The 24,423-nt window shown below is 48.7% G+C and overlaps 1 protein-coding gene across 4 annotated transcripts in view; it reads right to left on the bottom strand.

Annotated features, from left to right (window-relative positions):
* The window catches only part of CADM3 (cell adhesion molecule 3), a 102,021-nt gene extending 78,187 nt beyond the window's left edge, over positions 1–23,834 (bottom strand). For 3 of the 4 annotated variants that reach the window (XM_080985731.1, XM_080985732.1, XM_080985733.1), the window contains exon 1: positions 23,407–23,834. In XM_080985731.1, coding sequence (XP_080841857.1) covers positions 23,407–23,488 — 82 coding nt within the window. In that variant the 5' untranslated portion in view covers positions 23,489–23,834. The remainder of the gene's footprint in view (positions 1–23,406) is intronic. The other variant, XM_080985734.1, reaches the window with a different exon arrangement.
* Between the last annotated feature and the right edge of the window lie 589 nt (positions 23,835–24,423).

The following is a 24,423-nucleotide window of genomic DNA, read 5'->3' as shown; positions in this document are numbered from 1 at the left end:
AACACTTATGGGTTTTGAAGGAACAGGGGCTGGCCTCTGTTGGAAATCAGAGGTGAGGCTATTATTTCCATTTGTTCCATAATGGCTCTTCTTGTGTTTAATTTATTCCTTTTTAGAAGGAAGGAAGGACAGAAAGAAAAGTTATTTTTCACAAGTTGCTTTCATCTTTACTCTCATCCAAAGAAGAAAGAGAGCTATCCAGGGTACTGAAGTCTCCAGTCCATCACAGGAAATGTTCTGCCACCTCTGATTTGCACAGTAATATGGGCGAGAAACTTGAGGGTCTGATATGTGAGTGTGTGTGGGAGAGAGAGACACCTGTAGAGCAGGGTGGGCAATCTTTTCCATCCTGAGGGCTGCATTCCTCTTTGGGCATAACTGTAAAATTCTGTGTTCTAGCTATAAGCATTGCATGCTGAACTCTTAGAATCCAGAAAGCCAGTTAAAGATTTCCAGTACTTGAGAGTGGGGCCTTGGCGCAAAATCATCAGAAGCAGTTAAACAGTAATATATATTTTAAAAAATCAGAATAAGTTAAACACACACACTGCTCAAATTGCTTAAGCATGGGTTGTTAGGGTGCCAAATTTAAATTAAAAAACAACAACAAATTGCTACAAATAATATTCTTAAGGATGCCATGCTAAATAGGGGAAGGGTCATAGAATCATAGAATCATAGAGTTGGAAGAGACCACAAGGGCCATCGAGTCCAACCCCCTGCCAAGCAGGGTCCAGAGCTCAGTGGGAAAGAACTGGAGTTCTAGTTTGTTTCTTAAAAAGAAAAGAATCAGCTAGAACAGGGTACCCAACACTCCCAACGTTGTTCGGCTCCAATTCCCAACAGCCCCAACCAGTGCAGCCACTGGGCAGGGATGGGAGTTGCTCTCCAGCAAATCTGGAAGGCCATGGGTGCGCCACTCTTCTTGTAGATGCATGTCCCAGCCAATTAGGTTTCACATATTACATGTAAAGCAGGGAAGGCAAAGCCTATGGCTGCCCTGTGTTACTGGACTTCAACTCCCATCAGCCCCAGCAAGCATGACCAATAGAGAGGGATGATGGGAGTTGTGGTCCAACATCATCTGGAGGAGACTGCATGGGCTACCCCTGAGACAGAAGGTGGCAGAAAAGGCTGGTTTTTATGCCCAAGACCCTGGAGAACCACTGTAGTAACAGTGCTGGAATAGATGGGCATCTGGCCTCACTTAGTAGAAGACAAACTCCTGGGTTCCAAATGAGAGACAGTAGTTCAGTGGTAGAGCATCTGCTTTGCATGCAGAAGGTCCCAGGTTCAAGCCCCACCAGCGTCTCCATAAAAAAGGGTTCACAAGTAGCAGGTAACGCAGGGTTTCCCAAACTTGGGTCTCCAAGCTGTTTTTGGACTACAGTTCCCATCATCCCCAACCACTGGTCCTACTAGCTAGGGATAACAGGAGCTGTGGTCCAAAAACAGCTGGCATGAACAAGCTTTCTCTTCCTGAGAACACAGAGAGTTGCTGCCAGTCAGAGTAGACAATGCCGAGCTAGATGGACAAATGATCTGTCTCATCTCCACAACAACTCCCTAGAAGATCTCCAGCTTGCCTCTTTCTGGATTTTGAGAGAGCGTGTTAAAAGCAGAAGGAGAAACCTGATCTGCTTCCCTCGTCACCAGCAACACTTCCCTGCCAGTGGCTTGGCAGATAGACATCCTGGCGGAGAGTCCCTATTGTGTTTACACTTCTTTTTACACCAATTAGCTGAACAAAACACAGCGGCGTTGCAAGCTGATCCAAGGGAAGGAGCCAGCTATGGCGGCAGTGGTGCTAGTGTGTGTGTGGGGGGGAGAGTTGGCATGGCATCCACCTGAAAGCCAGCACCACCTGCGGCAAACGCACTCAGGCCAAGGTCAGGGCTTGGACTGGCTAGTGGGAAGCTCTGTCTGCAACCCGGCACCACCCACTTTGTCTCAGTGTTGTCCTCGTGTATCTCATTGGGGAGGTGGATGGGGACCAAAGAAGCATGTGTGGTCACTGCCTGTCATTGACTCTGACTCAACTTACTGCTGGGGCTCCCAGCTTGATGCCCCACTAGTCCCAATGGGCACCAGCCACCACTGGATGATGGGAGATGGAGTCCAGAAATATCTGGAGGCTCATAAGTTCCCCAGTCCCTGCTGCATTCCCTCGTTAGCTTCAGAAAGTAGCAAGCCAATCCTCTGACCCTGCTCACCACGGACGTGTGGCCCCCAGAAGCTTCCCCTGCATGGAATGCGGCCCTCAGGCTGAAAAAGGTTCTCTACCTCTGTTTTTCCTGCCCACCTAGCAGTTCGAAAGCACGTCAAAGTGCAAGTAGATAAATAGGTACCGCTCTGGCGGGAAGGTAAACGGTGTTTCCGTGTGCTGCTCTGGTTCGCCAGAAGTGGCTTAGTCATGCTGGCCACATGACCCGGAAGCTGTACGCCGGCTCCCTCGGCCAATAAAGCGAGATGAGCACCACAACTCCAGAGTCGTCCGTGACTGGACCTAACGGTCAGGGGTACCGGTACCTTTACCTCTGTTTTATTGAATTTGTAGGCAATGCCTATACTTTGGACAGCTGAATCTCTCTCTTTCTCTCTCTCTCTGTGTTTGCTGGTATATTTGGATAGTGATGAGGGGTCCCTCCAAGCACAATTCTCAAGCAGCACTGAGGGTTAACAAAATCAGAGCGACTGTGCAGAAGAACTTCCTTCCATGCATCATTATAATCTGATTTTGCTGACACCCCCCCAGATAAGTGCTGGATTGTGAGTCTCATTACCGCAAACCAGACGCAGCACCGCCATCCATCTCGGATGGCTGAAATTGACTGGAGATTGGGAAACCTGTTTCAGCTCATGCACTTTTCTGCTGGCAAACCAAGACGAGATGGGTGCCTATCTGAATCCAAATGGAAGCATTCACTCCCCCCCCCCCCGAGTGAGTTAGAAAGGGTGGGGGGAGAGAAGGATAATTTCCTCTCTTTTGTTGTTTAAAAGCTTAGAGTACAAGCTTAGGAGTGTCTATTCAGAAGCAAGTCCCACCGAGTTCATAGGAACACAGAAGGCTACCTAATAGAGTGTCAAATCATTAGTCCATCTAAATCAGCATTGTCCACACTGAAGTGTCATGATATTGCTTTCAGCAGCCATGGATTCCCCCAAAGAATTCTGGGAACTGTAGTTTGTCAAGAGTGCTCAGGAGTCGAGCACCTCAGAGGTGCCGGAGCTGAGCTCTGGTGAGCTCCGGCTGAAAAAATAAGAAGTCCCGGTTCAAAGTGATATGATACCGCTATTGATGTACAGTGCAGACGGGGCCTGAATGGAAGTGGCTCCATTGGGTATCAGAAGGTGGATGTTCTCAGATACCGGGGATTGAACCTAGAACCTCCTGCCTACAGAGCAGATACTCTATCACTGAGCCACAGCCCTTAAAGGTGCTTCCTACCAGATAAATGTGCATAGGAAGCGTTGGGAATCTCTGACCTGTGGGCCAAATGTGACCCTCTTAGCTGGCCTATGGGAACCCACCCCTGCCCCTAGCTCTGTAGGCCAGAGATTTCCCACACATAATGAGGAGTTGCTCAACACCCAAGATTGGGATGCTGGTGAGGTCATTGTATGATACACCCCTTCACACAAAAAATGCAGGGAGGGGTGTTTGTTGTGTTATGAGAGGGATAGGGAGAGAGAAATAGGAACCATTATCTGTTAACTTATTATTTATTGCATTTAAATCCCATCTTTTTCTTCAAGGTGGCATACGTTAGTTCTCCCCCCTCCTCATTTAATCCTCACAACAAAGCTTTACATTTAGAGAACTATTTCTAACACAGCGAAATTAAAGATGGCAGCTGCAAGTTATTTCCAACACCTTATTAAGGCATAATATTTTTTAATTTTTTACACTACATATTTATAAGCTTAGGTAGGTCAGGCTGACAAGAGATGCGGGTAGCGCTGTGGGTTAAACCACAGAGCCTAGGACTTACTGATCAGAAGGTCGGCGATTCGAATCCCTGCGACGGGGTGAGCTCCCATTGCTCGGTCCTTGCTCCTGCCAACCTAGCAGTTCAAAAGCACGTAGATAGATAGGTACCACCCCGGCGGGAAGGTAAACGGTGTTTCCGTGCGCTGCTCTGGTTAGCCAGAAGCGGCTTAGTCATGCTGGCCGCATGACCCGGAAGCTGTATGCCGGCTCCCTCGGCCAATAAAGCGAGATGAGCGCCGCAACCCCAGAGTCGGCTACGACTGGACCTAACTGTCAGGGGTCCCTTTACCTTTACCCAGGTCAGGCTGAGAGGCAGCAACTAGCGTACGGTCACCCAATGAGCTTCATGGCCAAATAGAGATTTGAACCCTAGTCTCCCAGGTCCTAGTCCAGTACTCTAACCACTACACCATACTGGCTCTTGCTATGCAGCAGCCATCATTGCCTACACCACAATATTCAGGCTTCCTTCCCACTAAACTGCAATGCCCCACATTATTTTTTAAAAAATTATGTGGCATATTTATACCATGCCTGCCAACTGAATTTCTCGGGGCAGCTGGGTTGCATCCCATGCTGTCCTACTCAGAGGAGACCCACTCCCCACCCATCACTCCCAATGGATTGACTAAGAGCAAGCCTTGGCTGGAGTCAGCCCAACACATTTTACACATCATAAAATAGACAAGAGGGATTAAGGCAGGGCAAAGGCACATGTTTCCTCCCCACACTTTCCAATGTCGCAAAAGCTGAATCTGCAGCTGAATCCCCTGGCCTGGAACTGGCCATTGAAGTAGCTCAAACATTAGGTCCTCGGAGGTCAGAGCTTACTCACTGGGTTGCTACCACTTCTGTCTCTCACAGCTCAGAAGCTCTGGTAAGTAGCACATGCAAGAGGCACTGGAGCAGCAAATGTATTAGTCAGAAGGCCCTGCCCCACCCCGTCCTCAGATTTTACACACACACTCCGACACCATCAATTTGGGCCATAACCTCACCATACATTTAAAGCACTGTGATACCACATTTAAAGCACTATGATACCAATTTAAACAGTCATGGCTTCCCCCAAATAATTCTGGGAACTGTCATTTATTAAGGGTACTGGGAGTTATTAAGGAGACCTTTATTCACCTCACAGAGCTACAGTTCCCAGAGTTCCCTGTGAATAGGGATTCACTCTGGAAATTGTAGCTCTGGCAGAGGAACAGGGGTCTCCTCACAATGCTCAGCACCTTTAACAGCTCCCAGGATCCTTTGGGGGGGAAACCACAACTGTTTAAAGTGGCACAATTGTGCTTTAAACGTACAGTGTAATGGAGGCGACGTCTGAAATCTTTGAGTAGAGACCAAGCATGGTGCAATAAATCCATTGTTAGTGTCAGTCTGTGGACTCTTTGTTTTGTTTTCTCCTGCTACCCTCACTGGTCAAATAACTGTTTTTGTAAAGTTTTTTTTTTTTTAAAGAAACCTTCACATATATATATTTTGACCACAGGCGATAAATATGTGTGTGTACTCCACCGACGACAACAGCTCTATCATAGCACCTGCCATGCCTCTGGAAAAAAGCAATCCAGCACCCAGCCTCTCTGCCTGTGGTGGCGCTTGATCCCTGAAGTTCAGGGGAGTGGATTGTAGATCAGTGGGAGAGCATTTGTTTTGCAGGCAGAAGATCCCAAGTTTAATCCCTTGCATCTCCTGGTAGGACCCCCCAACCCTGCCTCCAGGGTTGGAGAGCTGCCATCAGTCAGCATAGGCCACACTGAACCATTTGGACCAATGATGTGACTCAGTAGAAGGTCTACATTCTGTCGGGCACAGGCTGGACAATGAGAATCCCCTAGGGAAGCCTCAGCAGAGGAAGGCTCTGAGCCAGGGAGAGGGTGGTGGGACATGGGAGACAGGTCAGCGAATGAAGGGGAACCAAAATACTGGGATGCTGAAGAAGCAACAGGCTTGGGTGAGAGAGAGGAAGAAGGGGCAGAAAGCACTGCGGACACAGGACAGGCTGCTGAGGAGGAGGTGGGGACCGAGGCTGCGACAGATTCACAGGAGTCTGCTGGTCCTAAGGCATTCAGCTCCCCCCCCCACCTTGTCTCCAAAGCCTCAGACTTTTGCATGTAGCAGAACAATAAGCCCATAGGTCTCAGCGGGCCCCACTTGGTGGAGTTTACAACTACAGGGAAAACAGCTGGGTGGGAGGAGGCTTAGAGGAAAGTGGGAGGCCTAGACCAGCATTTCCCAACCTTGGGCCTCCAGCTGTTTTTGGACTACAACTCCCATAATCCTCAGCTAGCAAGACCAGGGGTCAGGGATGATGGGAATTGTAGTTCGAAAACAGCTGGAGGCCCAAGGTTGGGAAACACTGGCCTAGACCATAAGTTCTGGCAACTTCTTCATTGGGGCCAGTCTCACCTTGAGTTTCTCTGTTTGTATTCCATTTCCCTGAATAAAGAATAAACTTTGCTGCTCGTTTCTGAGTCTCCGTGCTGACTTGCAACTGAACCAGCCCTGACACATTCCTATTCGATACAGTCCTTTATTCAGAACCATGAGGGCCAGAAACTTATCTGGGGAATGGTCTTAGCTGGGTGGAAGAGCCTCTGCCTTCCATGTAGAATGTCCCAGGATCAAATTCAACCCCTGGCATCCCCAGGTAGAGCTGGGAATGGCCTCTCCCGCAAACCTTGGAGAGCTGCTGCCAGTCAGTGTAGACCATACCGCGCCAAATGGACTAATGGTCCAACTCTGTATAAGGCAGCTTCCTATGTTGCTACACCACCATGCATTTGCAAATGGAGTCCAAAAGTTAAGTCACAACGGTTGTGTGATTTGTCTCAGAAAAAGACTGGAAAATATATTTTGGTGCAATCACTCAATCATGGAGGGATTTCAATTTTTTTGTGGGGGGAGACAGGCTGGAAATAAAAGCAGCTGCTTCATCCACCTGCCTATCCATCCAGGGAATGTGAACGTCAGCAGAGCTATGAATGGCAGAGCGTGTAGGTTCTGCCGCTACAAAACTCAATCTCTTCAGCAAACAAGTTCTGCTGGGAAACTGATGACTCCAGGGAAAGGGCGGGGGGAGATCTCAGCGGACTGTCATTACTCCAAGCTAGGATAGGGAAGCAATGCCTGGAGCCAGCAAAATTGCACTTCCACTTGGAACGAGCCATGTCTGAGCCAAGCAGGCTCTGCCCCCAGGTTTAGAGCCCAGGTGTATTTAGACACATGCCAAACATCCAAAAGCATGTATGTTTGCGCTCTCTCACACACAAAAATCCCTACAAATTTGCCTTGGATTTTGCTTTTAGCTGCATTGGTTCATCTCAGGCTGGGCTGAGAAGGAGAGGCTGTGACTAGCCGAAGGTCACCCAGTGTGACAAATGAACGAGTGGAAATTGAAACCCTGGCCTCCAAGATCCTAATCAAAGCATTCTAACCACTTTGCCGCACATTGGGTCTTCCCCCCCTGCCAGGTCGGTTGTTGGGTTTTTGCATAGTGGAAACAGCAACTGTGTTGGCTGAGGACTGGCTGCTATTTTGCATCCCCCACAATGCTCTGGGCCTAGCAGCATTCCAAGGCACCGTAGGGGATAGTGGGAACCAGTCCCCACAAAGAATGATGGAGAACATTTGGCAAAGAAAATTGCAGAAATTGTTTCAATAATTTTTTGGCTCTAGTAGGAATCCTCTATTGTCTTCCATTGCCTCGTTTATTTAACTTCTGGATTTTGTGCAGAGAGTTTTACAGGTATAGCCTGCTACAGCATTTGGTTCTGGCATGTCTTGCCGCACACACACAAAAACACACATGTGCTGATTTCAAAAGAAAACCAGCCTTGGTGTGATGGCCCGCATGACTGCATCCAGATTCTTTTTGTGCGTGTGTGTGGTGTGCAGGAAGCAAATGAACTGGGAGCCAAGGCCAACTGCACATGCTCAATTTCTGGAATTACATGGCCGAAACTCTCCTCGTTAAAATGGGCATTCCACAAAGGAGTGGCACACATGGCACAGCGTACCGGAGAAACATTAAAATAAACGGGGTGGAAGTAATCCGCTTGTCCCTAGTGCGCCGTAAACCACAGGCAAAACAACCCAGTCACCTGAGACACAATGATATCAATACGCTTGTGTGCTGCTCAGCATCAAGCAAATCCACAAATGCTTGTACGCTAGCTCTCTCAAACCCACCCTGTCTCTCCTCCAGGACGCACCACACTATGAGCTAGAGAACCTTGCCTTTCATTACCACCCAAAATATCTCAGTGCTTCCCAAAGACCCCAAATCCAGAGTGATGCCTAGACTCTGGTACAAGAAGGCAGACATACCCTGTGAACATGGTTGGGGAGAGATTGTTTTCCTTTCCGGAACATGGTGATTTCCCGTTGATGCTAATGAGACTTATCAAGATAGCTGACTGGTCACTTTCAGCTAGCCTGGGCCTGCTATTTAGCAATAAATAAATAAAAATGCTTCTTGCTGGCCTCCCGCACGTCGTTCTCAAGCTCTGCATCTAGGAATGCCATTATAAGCTTGCTGTGGAGCCCAGAGGTCCTGGGAACTGTTCTCCAAGGCCTCAGCCAGTTCTGCAGTGTTCCCACAAGGAACGAAGGACCCCTTTCCTGTGTATTTTATGCCCTACTCAACTATAGAATGTTGGACAGAGTGGTGGGCGACAAGGAAGGCAGTGTTTGCTGTGCAAACACCCCTGTCAAAGACTGTGGATGGTGACTCATAATGATGATGTCACGGGGATGGTGACAAGGCCATTGCAAGGTCTACAGACCCAACCCAGAGTTTGGATCAATTTTCTAAACAGGCAAAGTAAACTGATCCAGTTTACTTCAGCTTAAAACTGCAGTGGATTTGGATGAATTCACCTTCCACTACAAATAAGATGATTAAGAAGAGCCTGGCTGCAGGATCAGGCCAAAGGCTCATCTAGTCCAGCATCCTGTTTTCAGAGTGGCCAAGAAGATGCCTCTTTGAAGTCTGCAATAGGAAGACCTGAGCACAGCAGAAAATCTCCCCACTTTGATTCCCAGTGTCTCCTATTCAGAGGCATAATGTCTCCGACAGTGGAGGTAGTACATAGGCATTGTGGCTAGTAGCCACTGATAGTCCGACCCTCCAAGGTTTTGTCTAATCCTTTTTTGAAGCCATCAAAGTTTACAGCCATCGCTGCCTTTTGTGGGAGCAGATTCCACCCTTTAACTCTGCCCAGGTTGAAACAGCAAAGTAACACGCTCTGCAGTTTAATTGCAGCAAGAATACCAACAGCTTGTGAGTAGCTTTATACAATAATCTTTTCACTGACAGATCAACAGGTTTAGCAGGTACGGGGGAAGGCACAGAAGCCAGCCCACAGGCAGCACAAAATTCACCATCACCATTCGCCTAACCACTAAATGAGTCTACCATTTTCCTTTTTTTGAGCAAGAGAACGCAATGTATGAATTTGTAGGCTGCGGGTGTGGGAGCTTCTATCACAGCAGGCCCACCCAAGCACAAGGAGAGAGCAAAACATGCACCACATAGGCCTCTCATTCCAGAAAACCATTTCTTAGAAATGTCTACAGGGATGCTGTCCATCCTTGCTCCAGAGATCTACCGCGCTGCTGTGTTGTTGATGGAATAACAGCTCTTTTGCAAAAGCCTCAATATGAGCAGCTAACTGCATGTCAGGCTCCCCACAGTGGCTGCCAGCCAGCCACATAGAGATTTGCTGCTACTGAAAAAGAGGGTGGTGGTGGGGGGAGGAGAGAATAGACAGAAGATTGGCCATAATCTGCTGAGCCAAAATTGGAGCAGCTCAGGTTTTTTGCCCCTGTGTAAAGGTGAAAAGAAAAAAGTTGATGTCCTTCCCAGAAGCCATGAAGAATATGCTGTTTGGTGCAGAATGCTTGGTGCAGAATTATTTTCCTTACCCTTTTTTTTAAGCTTCTAGATCTCATGATTCTTAGGGAGGCTTGCATAGTATCAAGAACGCTGCAGGACACTTTCCTGCAAGCATCCCCATCCCCCCCCCCCGCAAGCATGTCGGTGCAAATGGAGGAGAAAGTGACGCAACAGGACAGCTGGTAAGGACCTTATACAGAGTCAGAGCATTGCTCCATCTAGCTCAGTACTGTCTACACAGACTGGCAGCAGCAGCAGCAGCTCTCCAGGCACGAGTCCTTTCCAGCTCTACCTGGAGATGGCAGGGATTGAACCCGGAACCTTCTGCATAAGCAGTCGCTCTGCCCCTGAGCTACGGTGCGATGCAGCGGCCAAAGCGTTTAGTTTGCCTGCGAGAAACTCAAGTTTAAATGTTCCCCCTAGCCATAAAGCTGATGGGAGATAGCATTAAACAGCTGCTTTGTGAGGCTTGCCAGATAACTGCTGCATAAGTGCCTTAAAATAAAATAGATATATAGTGTAGAATGCTGCAGCATGATTGCTGACAGAAGGGAGACCGTGGCAGCATACTCCACTTGCGCTCAGAGATCTGCGCTGGCTGCCAATTTGTTCCCTGGCCATATTCAAAGTGTCACTATTAAATATACAAAACCCACAACAGCTTAGGGCCAGTTTACTTGAACAATCATCTTTCCCTACGTGCACCCACTTGGACCGCTTCACTCTGTGGAACTGGCACTTTCACAAGCGCCATATAATGTTCATTTTGCATTAACAATAAATCAATATTTTAGCATGGCAAGCAGCAGCTACGGACTCTCACTGGAACTCCTTGCCTATTGACTTAGGCAGGCGCCTTCACTTGGCTGCTTCCAAGGTCTACTGAAAACTTGTTGTTTAGGTAAGCCTACTCAGACATGTCGCCTTGTGACATTTATCTGTTTTTAAAATCCATTGATTTTATCTACATGTTGATCATGTTAGTCTGCTCACTGCTTTTTAAAGGTTTCCTTCGATTTGCTACTTCTATTGAATAACATAAACCATTTTAGAGATTTTAGTTTTTGATTTAGCACTCTACGGATCTTCCTAAATAAAAATAATTAATCACAAGCGAACAGAAGGTCTCTGAACCTGATCCATTCAGAGACGCAACAAGCTGCAGGACTGAACCACTGGTCTCCATTTAACCTACCTCACAAGGTTGTTGTGAGGCTTAAAACCCACTCTGTTCTTCTTAGAGGAAGGGAACATTATAAATGTAACACATTCCATACAAATTTAAAAATCAACATTTGGGCAATGAAAATCCCATACCCTCCAACATTTCTCCAATGAAAATAGGGACACCCTATTCTGTTGTTGTTGTTGTTGTTGTTGTTGTTGTTGTTGTTGTTGTTGTTGTTATCTATACCCTGTCCATTTGACTGGGTTTCCTCAGCCACTCTGGGTGGCTTACAACATATATAAAAACCTAATAAAACATTAAACATTATGGCTTGGGGGTCGGACAACTCCATACCTTCCAACATTTCTCCAATGAAAATAGGCATGTCCTAAGGAAAAGCCGGACATTCTGGGATCAGATCAGAAACCACGACGGCTGCTGTAAATCCAGGACTGTCCCTGGATAATAGGGGCACTTGGAGGGTCTGAAATCCTTCCCACAAAATGGAAGAAGATCTGAAAGGTAGAAGAACCTAATAGCACTGCCCATCTAATCCAGCCCACCGCTCTTGCATAAGTCACCCAGATGCCCATGGGAAGCCCATAAGGGTAGCCTGAGTGCAAAACCACTCTCCCCACTTAAGATTCCCAGGTAATGGTGTTTATTTTTATTTTTATTTTTTTAAAATATATTTTTATTAAAGATTTCTTAGTTTACAAAAGCACCTGCATTGTCTCCTTTTTCAAGGTGTCTTTTCTACAGATCAGTTTCATTTGTTGTGAGACATCAGTGTTACATACAGTGTTAGGTTAGGAAGAAAATGGGGAGGGGGAATGGTGAGTGGGATTGGGTGGCAATGCTTCTATTCTTCTACTTAGTGTATGTGTGGCGTTTTGTGTCAGCGTCATTTGTGTGGGTTCTCTTACTATTCACTTGTTGTATTTCTTGGGTGGCGAGAGAGGCTGGAGGTAGCCTAGGGTGTGGGTTGATTGTCTTTGTTTGGCTGTAGTGAAAATTGTTTTTGAGAGCTCACAACCCACCTACTCTCAGCAGCCAGAAGCATCATAGCCAGACACTGGAGAGACCTGTCAGGAGTAAGCATGGACCAAGGATATCAAATAGTATGGGAAACAGCCTTATTAGAAAAAACTAACCAGTAAACTGAAACTGACCTGGGGACAAATAGAAGAAGACGCCTTCACCCCAGTATGGTTCCCCTTTATTACATACACAGCCCAACAAGACAACAACAAGAATCCACTGACAACATACGAATCAATCTGGCTAACCAAATACTGGTACAGTGGTACCTCGGGTTACAGACGCTTCAGGTTACAGATGCTTCAGGTTACAGATGCTTCAGGTTACAGACTCTGCTAATCTAGAAATAGTACCTCGGGTTAAGAACTTCCCTTCAGGATGGCGGCAGCGTGGTGGCAGCGGGAAGCCCCATTAGCTAAAGTGTTACCTCAGGTTAAGAACAGTTTCAGGTTAAGAACAGACCTCCAAAACAAATTAAGTTCTTAACCCGAGGTACCACTGTATTTAGATGCATATTTCCTCCAACAGCTCAAATAAAATGTAGCCATCCTGTGGCTAGTAGCCATTGATAGCCCAGACCTCCAACAAATTGGCACAGCCCCCTTTTAAAGGGATGCGGGTGGCGCTGTGAGTTAAACCACAGAGCCTAGGACTTGCCGATCAAAAGGTCGGCGGTTCAAATCCCCACAACGGGGTGAGCTCCCGTTGCTCGGTCCCTGCTCCTGGCAACCTAGCAGTTCGAAAGCACCTCAAAGTGCAAGTAGATAAATAGGTACTTCTCTGGCAGGAAGGTAAACACCGTTTCCGTGTGCTGCTCTGGTTCGCCAGAAGCGGCTTAGTCATGCTGGCCACATGACCCGGAAGCTGTACACTGGCTCCCTTGGCCAATAAAGTGAGATGAGCGCCGCGGCCCCAGAGTCAGCCACGACTGGACCTAACAGTCAGGGGTCCCTTTACCTTTACCTTACACCTCGTGGGAACAAACTGTACAGTTTCCTCTTTGCAATGTGTGAAGAAAATTCTCCTCCCTCAGTCCTGAATCTTCAAACGTTCAGCTTCGTTGGATGGCCCCAAGTTCTAGCATGACGAAAGAAAGCAGGAGAAACTTCCCCCTGTTCGTTTTCCTCCATGCCATTTTACACAGCTCAACTAGGTCTCCTCTGACCTGCCTTCTCTCGAAACTGAAAAACCCACAGAGATCCAGCCTTACAGCTCACAGTCCGCTCTCTCTCTCTCTCCTTCGCTTGCCTGATGCCCCTGGAGGAACGTGGGTTTAGGGGCCGGTGGGGGAGCTGCCCGCCCCCCTCACCTCATCTCCTTTGCCCATTCCGCTTTGCAAAACTGACAGCTTAAATCTCATCAAGAGCAGAAAATACATTAGCCAGCAGGGGGTCATGATGGGGAGAGGAGGGGTGTACCTGGGAATTCAAAGTCTTGATTTAATCCACTGCCCTCTCTCTGCCTTATGGTAATGAAGTCTAAGTCACAGGTCTGCATTTAAAGGGGAATTGGGCAGTGTTCTCCTCTCTCAGAGGACTGTGCCCCTTCACACAGCACCGCTGTTAAGAGATCGGTGTTTAGAGAGCTGCTGGGCAGTGGAACAGACTCCCTCAAAAGGTGCTGGACTCTCCTTCAATGGAGGTTTATAAGCAGAGGTTGGGTGGCCATCTATCAGGGTCTGTAGGAATGTAAGGAGGACCTGGCTGATGGATCAGTCTGAAGGCCCATCTGGTCCAGCATTCTGCTCTCGCAGTGGCCAAGTAGAGGCCCCAATGGGAAGCCCACAAGCAGGGCCAAAGCCCAGCAGTAACTCTCCCCATAATTCCCAGCAAGAGATATTCAGAGCCATGCTGCCTCTGACAGTGAAGGTAGAGCCTCATAGCCTCATTCTCCATGAATTGGTTGAATCCTCCAAATGAGCAGCCATCAGCACACCTTGTGGGACCACATTCCATAGTTCAACTGTGTGAAGAAGGACTTTCTTTAGTTTGTCCTAATGCTTCTGCACACATCACAATGGCTATGCCCGGCCTCCGTGGTTGAAGGCAGCAGGCCTCTGAACAGATCCTCCAAGTGCCCCTATTTTCCAGGACAGTCCCAGATTTACAGCAGCCCTCCCAGTTTGATCCTGGAATATCTGGCTTTTCCTTAGGACGTCCCTATTTTAATCAGAGAAATAAAAGTTGGAGGGTATGGGGTTATGCGACTCCTGAGCCAAGGAGATGAGTTACTTCTAAACAACCTTTAGGAGACATCTGAAGGCAGCCCTGTATAGGGAAGGGTTTTTAAAAAAAAATATAATAATGTTTAATTATGTTTTTATATATGTTGGAAGCCACCCAGAGTGGCTGGGGCAACCCAGTCAGGTGAACGGGGCATAAATAATAAAATTACTACTACTACCACTACTACTACTACTACTATTGTTATTATGGAATAGGACGTTCCTGTTTTCATTGGAGAAATGTTGGAGGGTATGCTCTGGCATGCACTTCCTGGAAACTGCAGGAGGGGAGAGTTGCTGTTGCACCCTTGTCCCACTTGTGGGCTTCTCAAATAGGCATCTGGTTGGCCACTGTGAGAACAGGATGCTGGACTAGATGGGCCCCTTTGGCCTGATCCTGCAGGGATTTTCTTCCTATTTTCTCACTTGGAATTTGGAGGTAATTTTTAAAAAGAGAGCAAGACTATCTGAATAATAATAATAATAATAATAATAATAATAATAATAATAATTTATACCCCGCCCATCTGGCTGGGCTTCCCCAGCCACTCTGGGCAGCTTCCAACAAAATATTAAAATACAGTAATGCATCAAAGATTAAAAGCTTCCCTAAACAGGGCTGCCTTCAGATGTCTTCTAAAAGTCTGGTAGTTGTTGTTCTCTTTGACATCTGGTGGGAGGGCGTTCCACAGGGCAGGTGCCACTGCCGAGAAGACCTCTGCCTGGTTCCCTGTAACTTAGCTTCTCACAGTGAGGGAACCGCCAGAAGGCCCTCGGTGCTGGACCTCAGTGTCCGGGTAGACATTAAGAAATGTCACCACTCCCAGACGTTCAGAACCGGCAGGCTCTGAGCCAGACTGTCACTGCCAAACAGCAACTTTGCTTTGCAATGGTTTGAGGAAAGGCAGGGGATGAGGGTGGAAAGCCGGGTAGAAGAGAGGGCTGTCGTTGCAGATTCCTTGATCCCAGTGATATTTGCTCTGCATCATTTCATTAAAGGTTGGCTTGTTGTGTGGTGTGCGGCTTGACATTGTCATACAATTGCTGAAAAACACTCTTCTGTCTGGAGGGTTAAGTGGGTAACAGAGAAGCCGACCGTTTTCAAACCCACCTGCTAAACCACGCTGAATACTGAAGTGCCGGAAGGGTGGAGTTCATAAGCAATTTGGCCGCTGCAAGATGCACAAATTCAGCTACATTTGCAGCAGGAAGAAAGGGGCATGTTTGCTCAGGCCCATCAGCAGGGATAGGGCATTGCAAGGAGTAGGGGCTTCAGATACCCATTTTTGGACAATCAATAGAGCAAATGTTTTGCCTTTTGGGAGTGGGGGATTTAAAGATTTTACCTGATGGCTGATAGATACTGGCTGCAGCTCCCTTGAAATTTGGAACTGCAAGGATATGTGATTGGTTTTACATGTTTTGGGATGTGCTGCGATTCCTGCATTGCAGGGGCTTAGACTAGATGACTCTTGAGGTCCTCTTCCAGCTCCTATGATTCTGTGTTCTAAATCAGGTACGGGGAATCTTCAGCCCGCCAGCAAGTATGGCCGACTTCTCAAAGTTGACCCCTGAAAGGGGAAGGAGGAGGGGTCTGCTTTCTGAAGCACTTAAAGGTCCAGAAACTGGAAGGAAGCAAGCAAGCTAAATACTGTACTGGGAAGGGGCCAGGAGCAGCCCGGGATTGGAGCCCTAGCGGCACAGGCGTTGGCAAAAGGGAGAATTGGCTGCTCCTTCCTCTGGGCTCCCTTTACAGCCTTCTGCTGCTCCTCTTGCAACTTGGGTAGCTTGTCTTAATTGAGGCACTCTCTGTACCGACTTAATGGGAAAGGCAGATGGATCAAGAGAAGGAGCAAAGAGAGAGAGACAAATGGAGCGATATGGGTTGGGAGGCAAATAAGGAGTCATCGGAAGCCCGATAAGCAAGCCTGACAGAGAGTAAAAGAGATGTCCTGAAAGCACCTCTTCGCTGCTAAGTCCACAGCCTTTATCCATACCTGACAGTGGAGATGAGACAAGAGCTTTGCTATATATGCCATGAAAAGTAACCCTTGTTCAGCAATTTTTCAAGGGGTGCTGTGGAAAGGAGTAAGCGCTGGCCCATTCAGAGTAAGGGCAGTGTTAACCCAGGAAGAACCACTTCCTTCCTCTCTCAACTGGCTATGTTACTTCATCACATAGCCAAAGTCAACTGGTAGTCCCACATCATTTTATTTTATTTTGAATATTTGCAGATAGCTTGATCCACTTGGTCTCGAAGCGGTGTGTGAAATATACTGAATGTTAGTCCTGCTCCAAGTGCACTCATTGTCTTTCACAAAGTTGGCCAACTTCAACCCACCATTTTCAATCAATCTACTCTGAGCTTAATTAGATACAACCTACCGTGGCTGGAAACAAACCCCCCACAAACCAATTAAAAATAAATCTGCATAAAAACCACCATCATTAAGTACAGCAGCAGCATCAATAAAAACTTTCAAACAAATCAAGGCAGCTAAATTGTGTGTCCTCTGGACAGGCTTGTTGAAAATGCTGCCTCCTAACAACTTTTCTAAAACAATTGGGGGGGCCTGCCTGTTATCAGTAAGCAGGGCATTGCAGAGCACAGGTGCTGCCCATGTGGCCCCTGATTGGCTGAGATCACACTGCCTGGAAGATGCACATGCCCCTCAAAATAAAATGGTGAGGAAGCAGCAGTTGGTGTGGCCCCTGATTGGCTGAAATCACACTGCGATCCTCGATTGGCTGGAATCACAAACCCTGGAAGATGTACACACCCCTCCAAGTAAAATGGTACGGAAGCAGCAGTCTGCATGGCCCCCAATTGGCTGGAATGACACTGTGATCCCTGATTGGCTGGAATCACACTGCCTGGAAGATGCACACACCCCTCCAAATAAAAACGGTGCAGAAGCAGCAGTCATCAACCAAACAGGAAAGGGGTTGGGACACCCCCCCCCCCCATAAATTAGCATTCACTGCAGACTGATTTAGAAAGTATGGCCCCATCACATAGATATAGAGGTGGAAGAGGCAGCCCACTTTTGGAGGACAGAGCTATCCTAGGCCTGTCTCATCCACAATTGCCCTCGACCTCAGGACCTAGCCAAGAAACAAGCCCATGTCGCCGCTATTCTCTCCCTCGTTCCTAGAATCAATACAGACTGAATGTGACCTTGTTCTTTCTGCCACAGAAAGGACAAGAGCCCTACAGAATCCCATTGGCTCCAGTGCTTTGTTTTCTGCCTCTGTGGTTTAGATGTTTTGTTCTAGGTTTTTTGGGTTTTTTCCCCCTGAAGGCTTTTGGAGACGTGCCAAGAGGAACTTGCTGGAACATTCCACAGTACAGAACGGCTACAGAGGGTGGGGAGAGACACCGCTTGACAGAAGTCTAGACCCTTCCATCTAGCCTGGAAAAGCTATGTGGAACAGGAGAGGCAATCTGACGGCCTCAAAGTGCGGTTGGACTCCAGTTACCATGATGCCTGGCCACTGGCCATGCTGACCAGGGATGATGATGGGACTTGCAGTCCAACCACTCCTGGAGAGCACTAGGCTCTTCCACCCCAAATAGCAACGAGGGGAAATTCAATTCCATTGGCAGTTGAAGTCAGTCCTGCCTCATTTTTCACTTCCCAAAAGGATAATGAGGACCAAAACCCAGGCGCCCTCTGAAATTTGTGCTTCTGCAAATATTGCAGTGTTGTTCTATGGCTAAGTGCAAAAGCAACGTGTGCATTACAGTGCATATATTAATGAAGACAATGGCAAGGAAATGTTTTATATTAGGGGGAAACATGCTTTGCAAAAACTGTATATATTAGGCAAAATCGCATACCAATAAATAAATAAATAAATAAGTGTGTATCTTAGGAGAAATTCACACCAAAATGCTAAATTTTCACAACTTTTTTAAAGAAAAAAAAATCACAACCCGATGTGGAAATGACTGAACTGCAGCAAAATGAAAAACCAAAATTGATGGATTCGCCCAGCTCTGTCTGCTGTGTTACAGAAAGGGAGGCAGGTTGCTATTGTGTCTTCCCTGGGGGGTTGCCAGAGGCATCTGGCTGGCCACGGGGGATGAACAGGAGACTCGGCTAGAAAGATCTTTGGCCCAACCCAGCAGTCCGCCTTCGTCTGTGCTTAAGACCAGAGCTAAGCCCAGCGGCCTTGATGCAAGATGGATTCCAGAGCTCTAAGGCATTTAAGTTCACCTTTCCACCAAGGTGCTCAGGTTGGTTCACGTGGTCCTCCCCAACAACCCTGTGAGGTAGGTTAGACTGAAAAGGCAGAAACAACTTTCCTATGTGCAGAAATTAAACAAGTGATGTTGCCAAGTTGTCTTCCAGTCTCAAGCTCCTTCAGCTTAGATGACGGGAAACAATAACTGCACAACAGGCGGAAAATCAACAGGTGACATTCTGTTACAGTCCCACACCCCAGAAAGCCAGGTCTGTTTAACTTCTGCTCGTTCTATGACTGCTAAGAGCAACATGCTGGGAAGGAATGACAAAGGGGGATCTGTTTTGAATAACCAGTAACATTTGTGCGGTTGGACTAGATCCCTTCCACCTCTACAGTTCTATGATTTTATATAAATGCATTTCATGCACCGGTAGCGTTTAACCAAACCAATCCGGGAAGGAATGTCCCTGAGCCCGCTTCCTAGTATTCCCACTAATGAGGAAAAAGAAACTGGGGTGATTGACATGTACTTGGGCAAATATTTCATTCTCCTTTAATCAACTGCTTTAAATATGTTAAAGCTATAAATCGATACCCACTTGGTTTAGGAGTTAAGTCCCACTGGGCCCAGCATGGCTTACTTGTGAGTAGGCATGTATAGATCATATTGAAGGTAGTCTTAAAATTATTGGGTCAACCTACATTTTGTGCATTGCACTTTCATGCCCCTTGCCCTGCAGTGGATTAAGTGGTACTCCTACTCAGAGTAGACCTATTGAAAATAATGGAAATGATTAATGTGGCTCCACTCATTTCAGTGGGTCTACTCTGTTCAAATGCAGATACAGCCCTCAGACTTCCACATACATATGCAACATAAAATTCCCAATGGCCACGTTGTACATTCTGCATGTTCCAAAAACAGTGAGGATTAAAGGACTGATACCATCACTGTATATTTTTGAATGCAATAGCGACATGTGCCCAGATAACTACCTGTGATCATAATATTATTATTATTTTCTACCCATATCCTTTCCCCTGTATCAGAGGCAGGGAACCTGTCGCCCTTCATGTGTGGACTCCAGCTCCCATGGATGATGGGTGTTGGAGTCTAACCACATTGGGAGGGGAACCCTTGCCATAAAGCACCATGAGTCAATCATGTCAGGTGACAGATTCTAACACTGGCATTAGATCCCCCACCTCCACTTGCAACCTCTGTGTGTGACGTGAGAGCAAGTCTTGAGGGCTGCAGCTCACTAGGAGGGCATGCGCCTTGCTCACAGAAGGTCCTGAGTTCAATCCATGCCATTCTGCAGGTAGGGCTCTTGGGAGAGTCCCCTAGTCTGAAATCCTGGAGAGCTGCAGCCTGTCGGTGTAGACCAAACTTGGGTCTCCAGGTGTTTTTGGACTACAGTTCCCATCATCCCTGACCACTGGTCCTGCTAGTTAGGGATGGTGGGAGTTGTGGTCCAAAAACAGCTGGAGATCCACAATATGGAGCTACCAAGTCAATGACTTGACTCTGTAAGGCAGCTCCCATGTCCTATGCATAAAAAGGAACCCACCCATGACAAATGGAGTCCACCAGCAACACATTGATTCTTGCCAGATGTTCCTCTCTCACACACACCCTTTCCTTGTCCTAGGCTAGCTTCCCAGAACAGTTTTATTGAGCTACTGGTGGGCCACCCCTGTGTTCTGTGTTGGGTCAGTTCCCTGTTGCGCAAACCTAATTGAGCAAAGTGGACTCAGCTGCACTCACAGCAGTCTGTCCTGACAATCTTAAAGAAGATCGGCCAGTGGTCTGATTCATTAGCTTCCTGGATAGCTCAATCAGTAGAGCACGAGACTCTTATTCTTAGGGTTGTGGGTTTGAGCCCCATGTTGAGCAAAAGATACCTGCATTGCAGGGGGTTGGACTAGATGACTCTCAGGGTTCCTTCCAACTCTGCAATTCTATGATTCTATAAAGCAGCTTCCTATGCTGGCAGACCAAGAATGCTTAAAGATGGACCAGTTTGGGCTAGCAGGCAGGCACCTAGTTATGATCAACTATGGAGCTTTCTGCAACAAGATGTGGCAACGGCCACAACAGGCCTGGGTGGCTTTAAGAGATGATTAGATGCATGCATGGAGGATAAAGCTCCCAGTAGCTACTAGCCATGGTGGGGCAGTGTCCTGTCTCCAGGACCAGAGGCAGCGTTGCCTCTGAAGATCAGTCCCCGGAGAAGAACAGCAGGAGAAGGTTGGTGGTAGGCATCTCAGAGGGATCTGATAGGCTACTGTGGGTCAATAGTTTGCGGGACTAGATAGGCCTTGGGTCCAATCCAGCAGGGCTCTTATTAGGTACTTGGGAGGAGGGTGAGGGAAGCAAAAACAAGGAACAGTTCTAAGAGCCCCGCACTGCCAGGAAATCTTGGACTGCATCCCAAAGAGGACATTGTAGGCTTGCTAGCTGCCCCATCAAACATGACACCCCTCCCTTAAAAATGGATTTTTGAAGGCCATCAGCATTTCTAGCATACTGCTGGGCAGATGATGGATGGCAATCCATCCCAACCAGCTGGAGAGAGAAGGGGACGGTTGGCATCGAACGGGCACTCTGCATCACCTAAATCAGTCAACGGCAGAAGCAGGCTGTTCTCTTCTGCAGTCCCAGAGTGCAGGCTGGCCAGATGCTCCCGCTTTTAGCAACCTAACGTCCCCCACCCACCCCCCACAGTCCAATCCAGTAGGGAGCTATTAAGGATGTACTCAGAGGTGTGGGGGGAGGCCCTCCCTCTCTGACCTACATAAACGCAACACCCTCCGTTCAGCGCAGCAGCATCACAAATGAAGCGCCTTCTCCCCTCTCATTTCTGGGGTGTGGGTGTGCAGCTGGCAGCCCCTCCTAAAGACCACCCCCTGGAACACTTCATCCCCCACCACCTGAGCCACACAGCCAGCAAAGAACCTGCAGAAATAGCTCTTCATCTCTGTGCAGGCAGCTTTTCCAAGTTGGTCAAGCTCAGAATCCAACAGGGGAAGCTCAGTTCTCTCGTCCTCTCCTAGTTGTTGCAATGTGGAATATTTTTTCCCCCTCCAACCTTCCGTACTGTTCTGCCTCGGCCTTCACTGCCAGTGTATTTGTGTGTGTGTGGTTGGTTGTTTTTTTTAAAAAATGCTTGTAATGTTACAAAACAACAAACTGCCCAACTGAAGCCATATGCACCTTTGCAAGGAGACTTCTACGTCCCACTGTTATGGTCATTAATGCCTGCTCCTACTTTTGCAACATGCCATCGCTGCCTTTGCCCAGAACGGCAATAAGACAATAGATAGACGCCCTTGTTAGCGCCCCGCGCCCCGCCCCCGCCCAGTCAAGACCGACTGCCTTTCCGGGAGCGTCCAAAGGCAACGGCTCTACTTTGCCAGATGCACGGATGATGCGAAGCAGCGGCTGGCGCGATCGATGCCTGGGTGGGATGGAAGCCATGTGCTCTTATTTATTATTGCCTGGCCCCTCCCAGGCCGGTCCCCCCGCCCTAGTGTCCCCTGTCACTGCAACATCCGAGCTTCCAACTCCTAGGACACCACTGCGGCCAGAATTCAAGGAGGGGGCAGAGTAGTTGTTGTGATTAAAAAAAAAAAAAACATGATGGAGAAATTGGCCCAGCCACCTCCTTGTACAAGAATCTGCTGCTCGCCCACCCAAACAAAGCCAGCGACGCGACCTGCAGGCGGCCCTAGCGGGTGCCAAGCCCACGCCGCCTTGGCAAGAGGCGGCTAGCGGAGCCGGTGCCATCGCCCTGTGCCCCTCGCCTTGCCAGCCTTGCGTCTGTTGCTGCGGCAGCGTCCCTAGCCAGCCAGGCAGCCAGCCCCACTCGGCTTGTTGATGTTGCTGGCAAGGCGAAGTACCCACCCACCCAGCATCGCCTCCTTTCTTCCGCCACCCACCTGCCCCTCCCCGCTCTTAAGCGCCCGCTCACTCCCAATGTGGGTGTGTTTGCATACATTAGATCTGGCAGCGTTCCTGCAGCTTTGCCACCCCACCCCAGACACATCAACACAGCAGTCTGGGCGGCTGCCATCCCCTCTTATTCCCCACCCAGCGCCCAGCCACCCTTCTCTCTCTCCCCCCAACTCTCGAAAAACAGAGTAGGGACCTCTTTGGCTTCCAGGGTGTCCCGGCCAACCGCCTTGCCCCGTTATTGGACAAGGATGGGGACATCCCTTCCAACGCCCTTTTAAAACAGGTGGGCCGCCTATTAAACGGGCCATCCGTTCATCCCAGGAGATTGGCTTTTATGGTGCGAGAATATCCCTTTTACAGAGGGAGGGAGGAAGGAAATCAGGCAGGTTGCATTCGAGGGGGGGGCACCCCTTCTCTCGAAAGAGCCAGGCGATTGGCCCATTTTGGCACACTGGAGTCGGGAGACTGGCACATTTTATCGCACGTTCCCAGAAAAGGATGAGGGACCGTCTTTTGTGGGATAGCGAAAACTGGCAGCCTCGATTGACTTAAACGCGGAAACCCACCGTGACAGAAAAAATAAACATCCCGCAGCCCCACAAGCCACAACGGACGGTGCGGCGCTTTCGCGATAAATAAATAAAAATATCCCGCACATATGATGCGCATCTATAGGTTCCCACCGCAGCCCCGAGCCACGGAACGCGATCCCCTAAGACCCTCTTGGCTATTTAACCCTTGCCATCCCGGACCATCCTTTGTTTCTCTCCCCGCGCCTTAAATATATATATATATATATGTATATCCAACACAATAATACACATCGATGCCTTATCGCCCACCACCACATCCTCAGTCCGCTCTCTCTCTCCCCACCCCCCCCTTTTAAAATAAAAAGGATGCCTCTTGCTAGGCAGAAACTCACGATCGTGAGACAGGTTCCCTTGGCTGGCGGCGATCAGGAAAGACCCCAGGAGGATTAAGACGTTGCAAGCCGGAGAGAGCATCTTGGGGAGGGTGGGGGGTCCCGGTGGTTGCCTTCGGGGGGAGGGAGGGGGAGGAAGAGGGAAGAGGAGGAAGGCAGGAAGGCGAAGGGGGAGAGGAGGGGAAATCGTCCTCTTCCTGGGCTTCTAGCAAACTTAAAGTCCTTCCCCCTCCCCACTGGGGGAAAAAGGGGGGAAATCAACGCTGGCGCGCTGCCTCTTTAATTCTCCCCGGTGGATCCCTCTGTCTCGCTCTCTCTCTGGATCCAAACCGCAGTGGCACAAACCCCAGGCGCGGAGAGAGGCGGGCGAGCGAGGGGGCCAGGCAAAATAGATGCTGCTGTATTGACTAAAGAGGGAGAGAAGGGATGCGGCAGTAGCTGGGATTAAATAGAGCACCAGGGCGAGACCATTCGGCCTCGGAGGAGGGGGGAGGACGAGGAAAGACGGGAGGGAGAGAGAGGAGAGGAGAGGTAGGAAAAAGGAGAGGAGAGAGGAGAGACGCCAGCCTCCCCTCCCTTACCCCACCCCCTATATCAGTACAAATTTAGGAGGGTTGGGGGGGCTTGGAATGGAACTGGAGAGAGGGGTCAGGAGCTTGCAATGTTTTGCACCGGTTCCACCCCTCCCAGTTTCAGAGCTTCCTCCCTGCAGGCAGGTCTAGCTGGGTACCCACATTCTCTCTTGTTGTCCTCCCCGCTCCCCCTCCCCCCTGTTAGAGCAGAGTTGGTGCAGTCCAGATGGCTCCGGTCCCCCGAGGGAGTGGAATGCTGTTGCTGATATCGGGGCTGCTGCTGCTGCTGCTGATCCCCCCCAGGGTTGGATATTGGAAGAGCAGCCCTCCCCGTCCTCCAAAAAAAAGGGGGGGCCGAGAGGAGCTCTTGTCCTGACCGCTGGGCGGCTAGCCACCTTGATGGCAAAGGACAAACAAAGCCACTTAGATCTGACCATAGGAGCCA

Source organism: Podarcis pityusensis (assembly GCF_964106645.2).
Source record: "Podarcis pityusensis genome assembly, chromosome: 16".
Lineage (NCBI taxonomy): Eukaryota > Metazoa > Chordata > Lepidosauria > Squamata > Lacertidae > Podarcis > Podarcis pityusensis.
The sequence above is the reverse complement of the archived record's forward strand: the minus strand, read 5'-3'. Positions and strand labels throughout refer to the sequence as shown.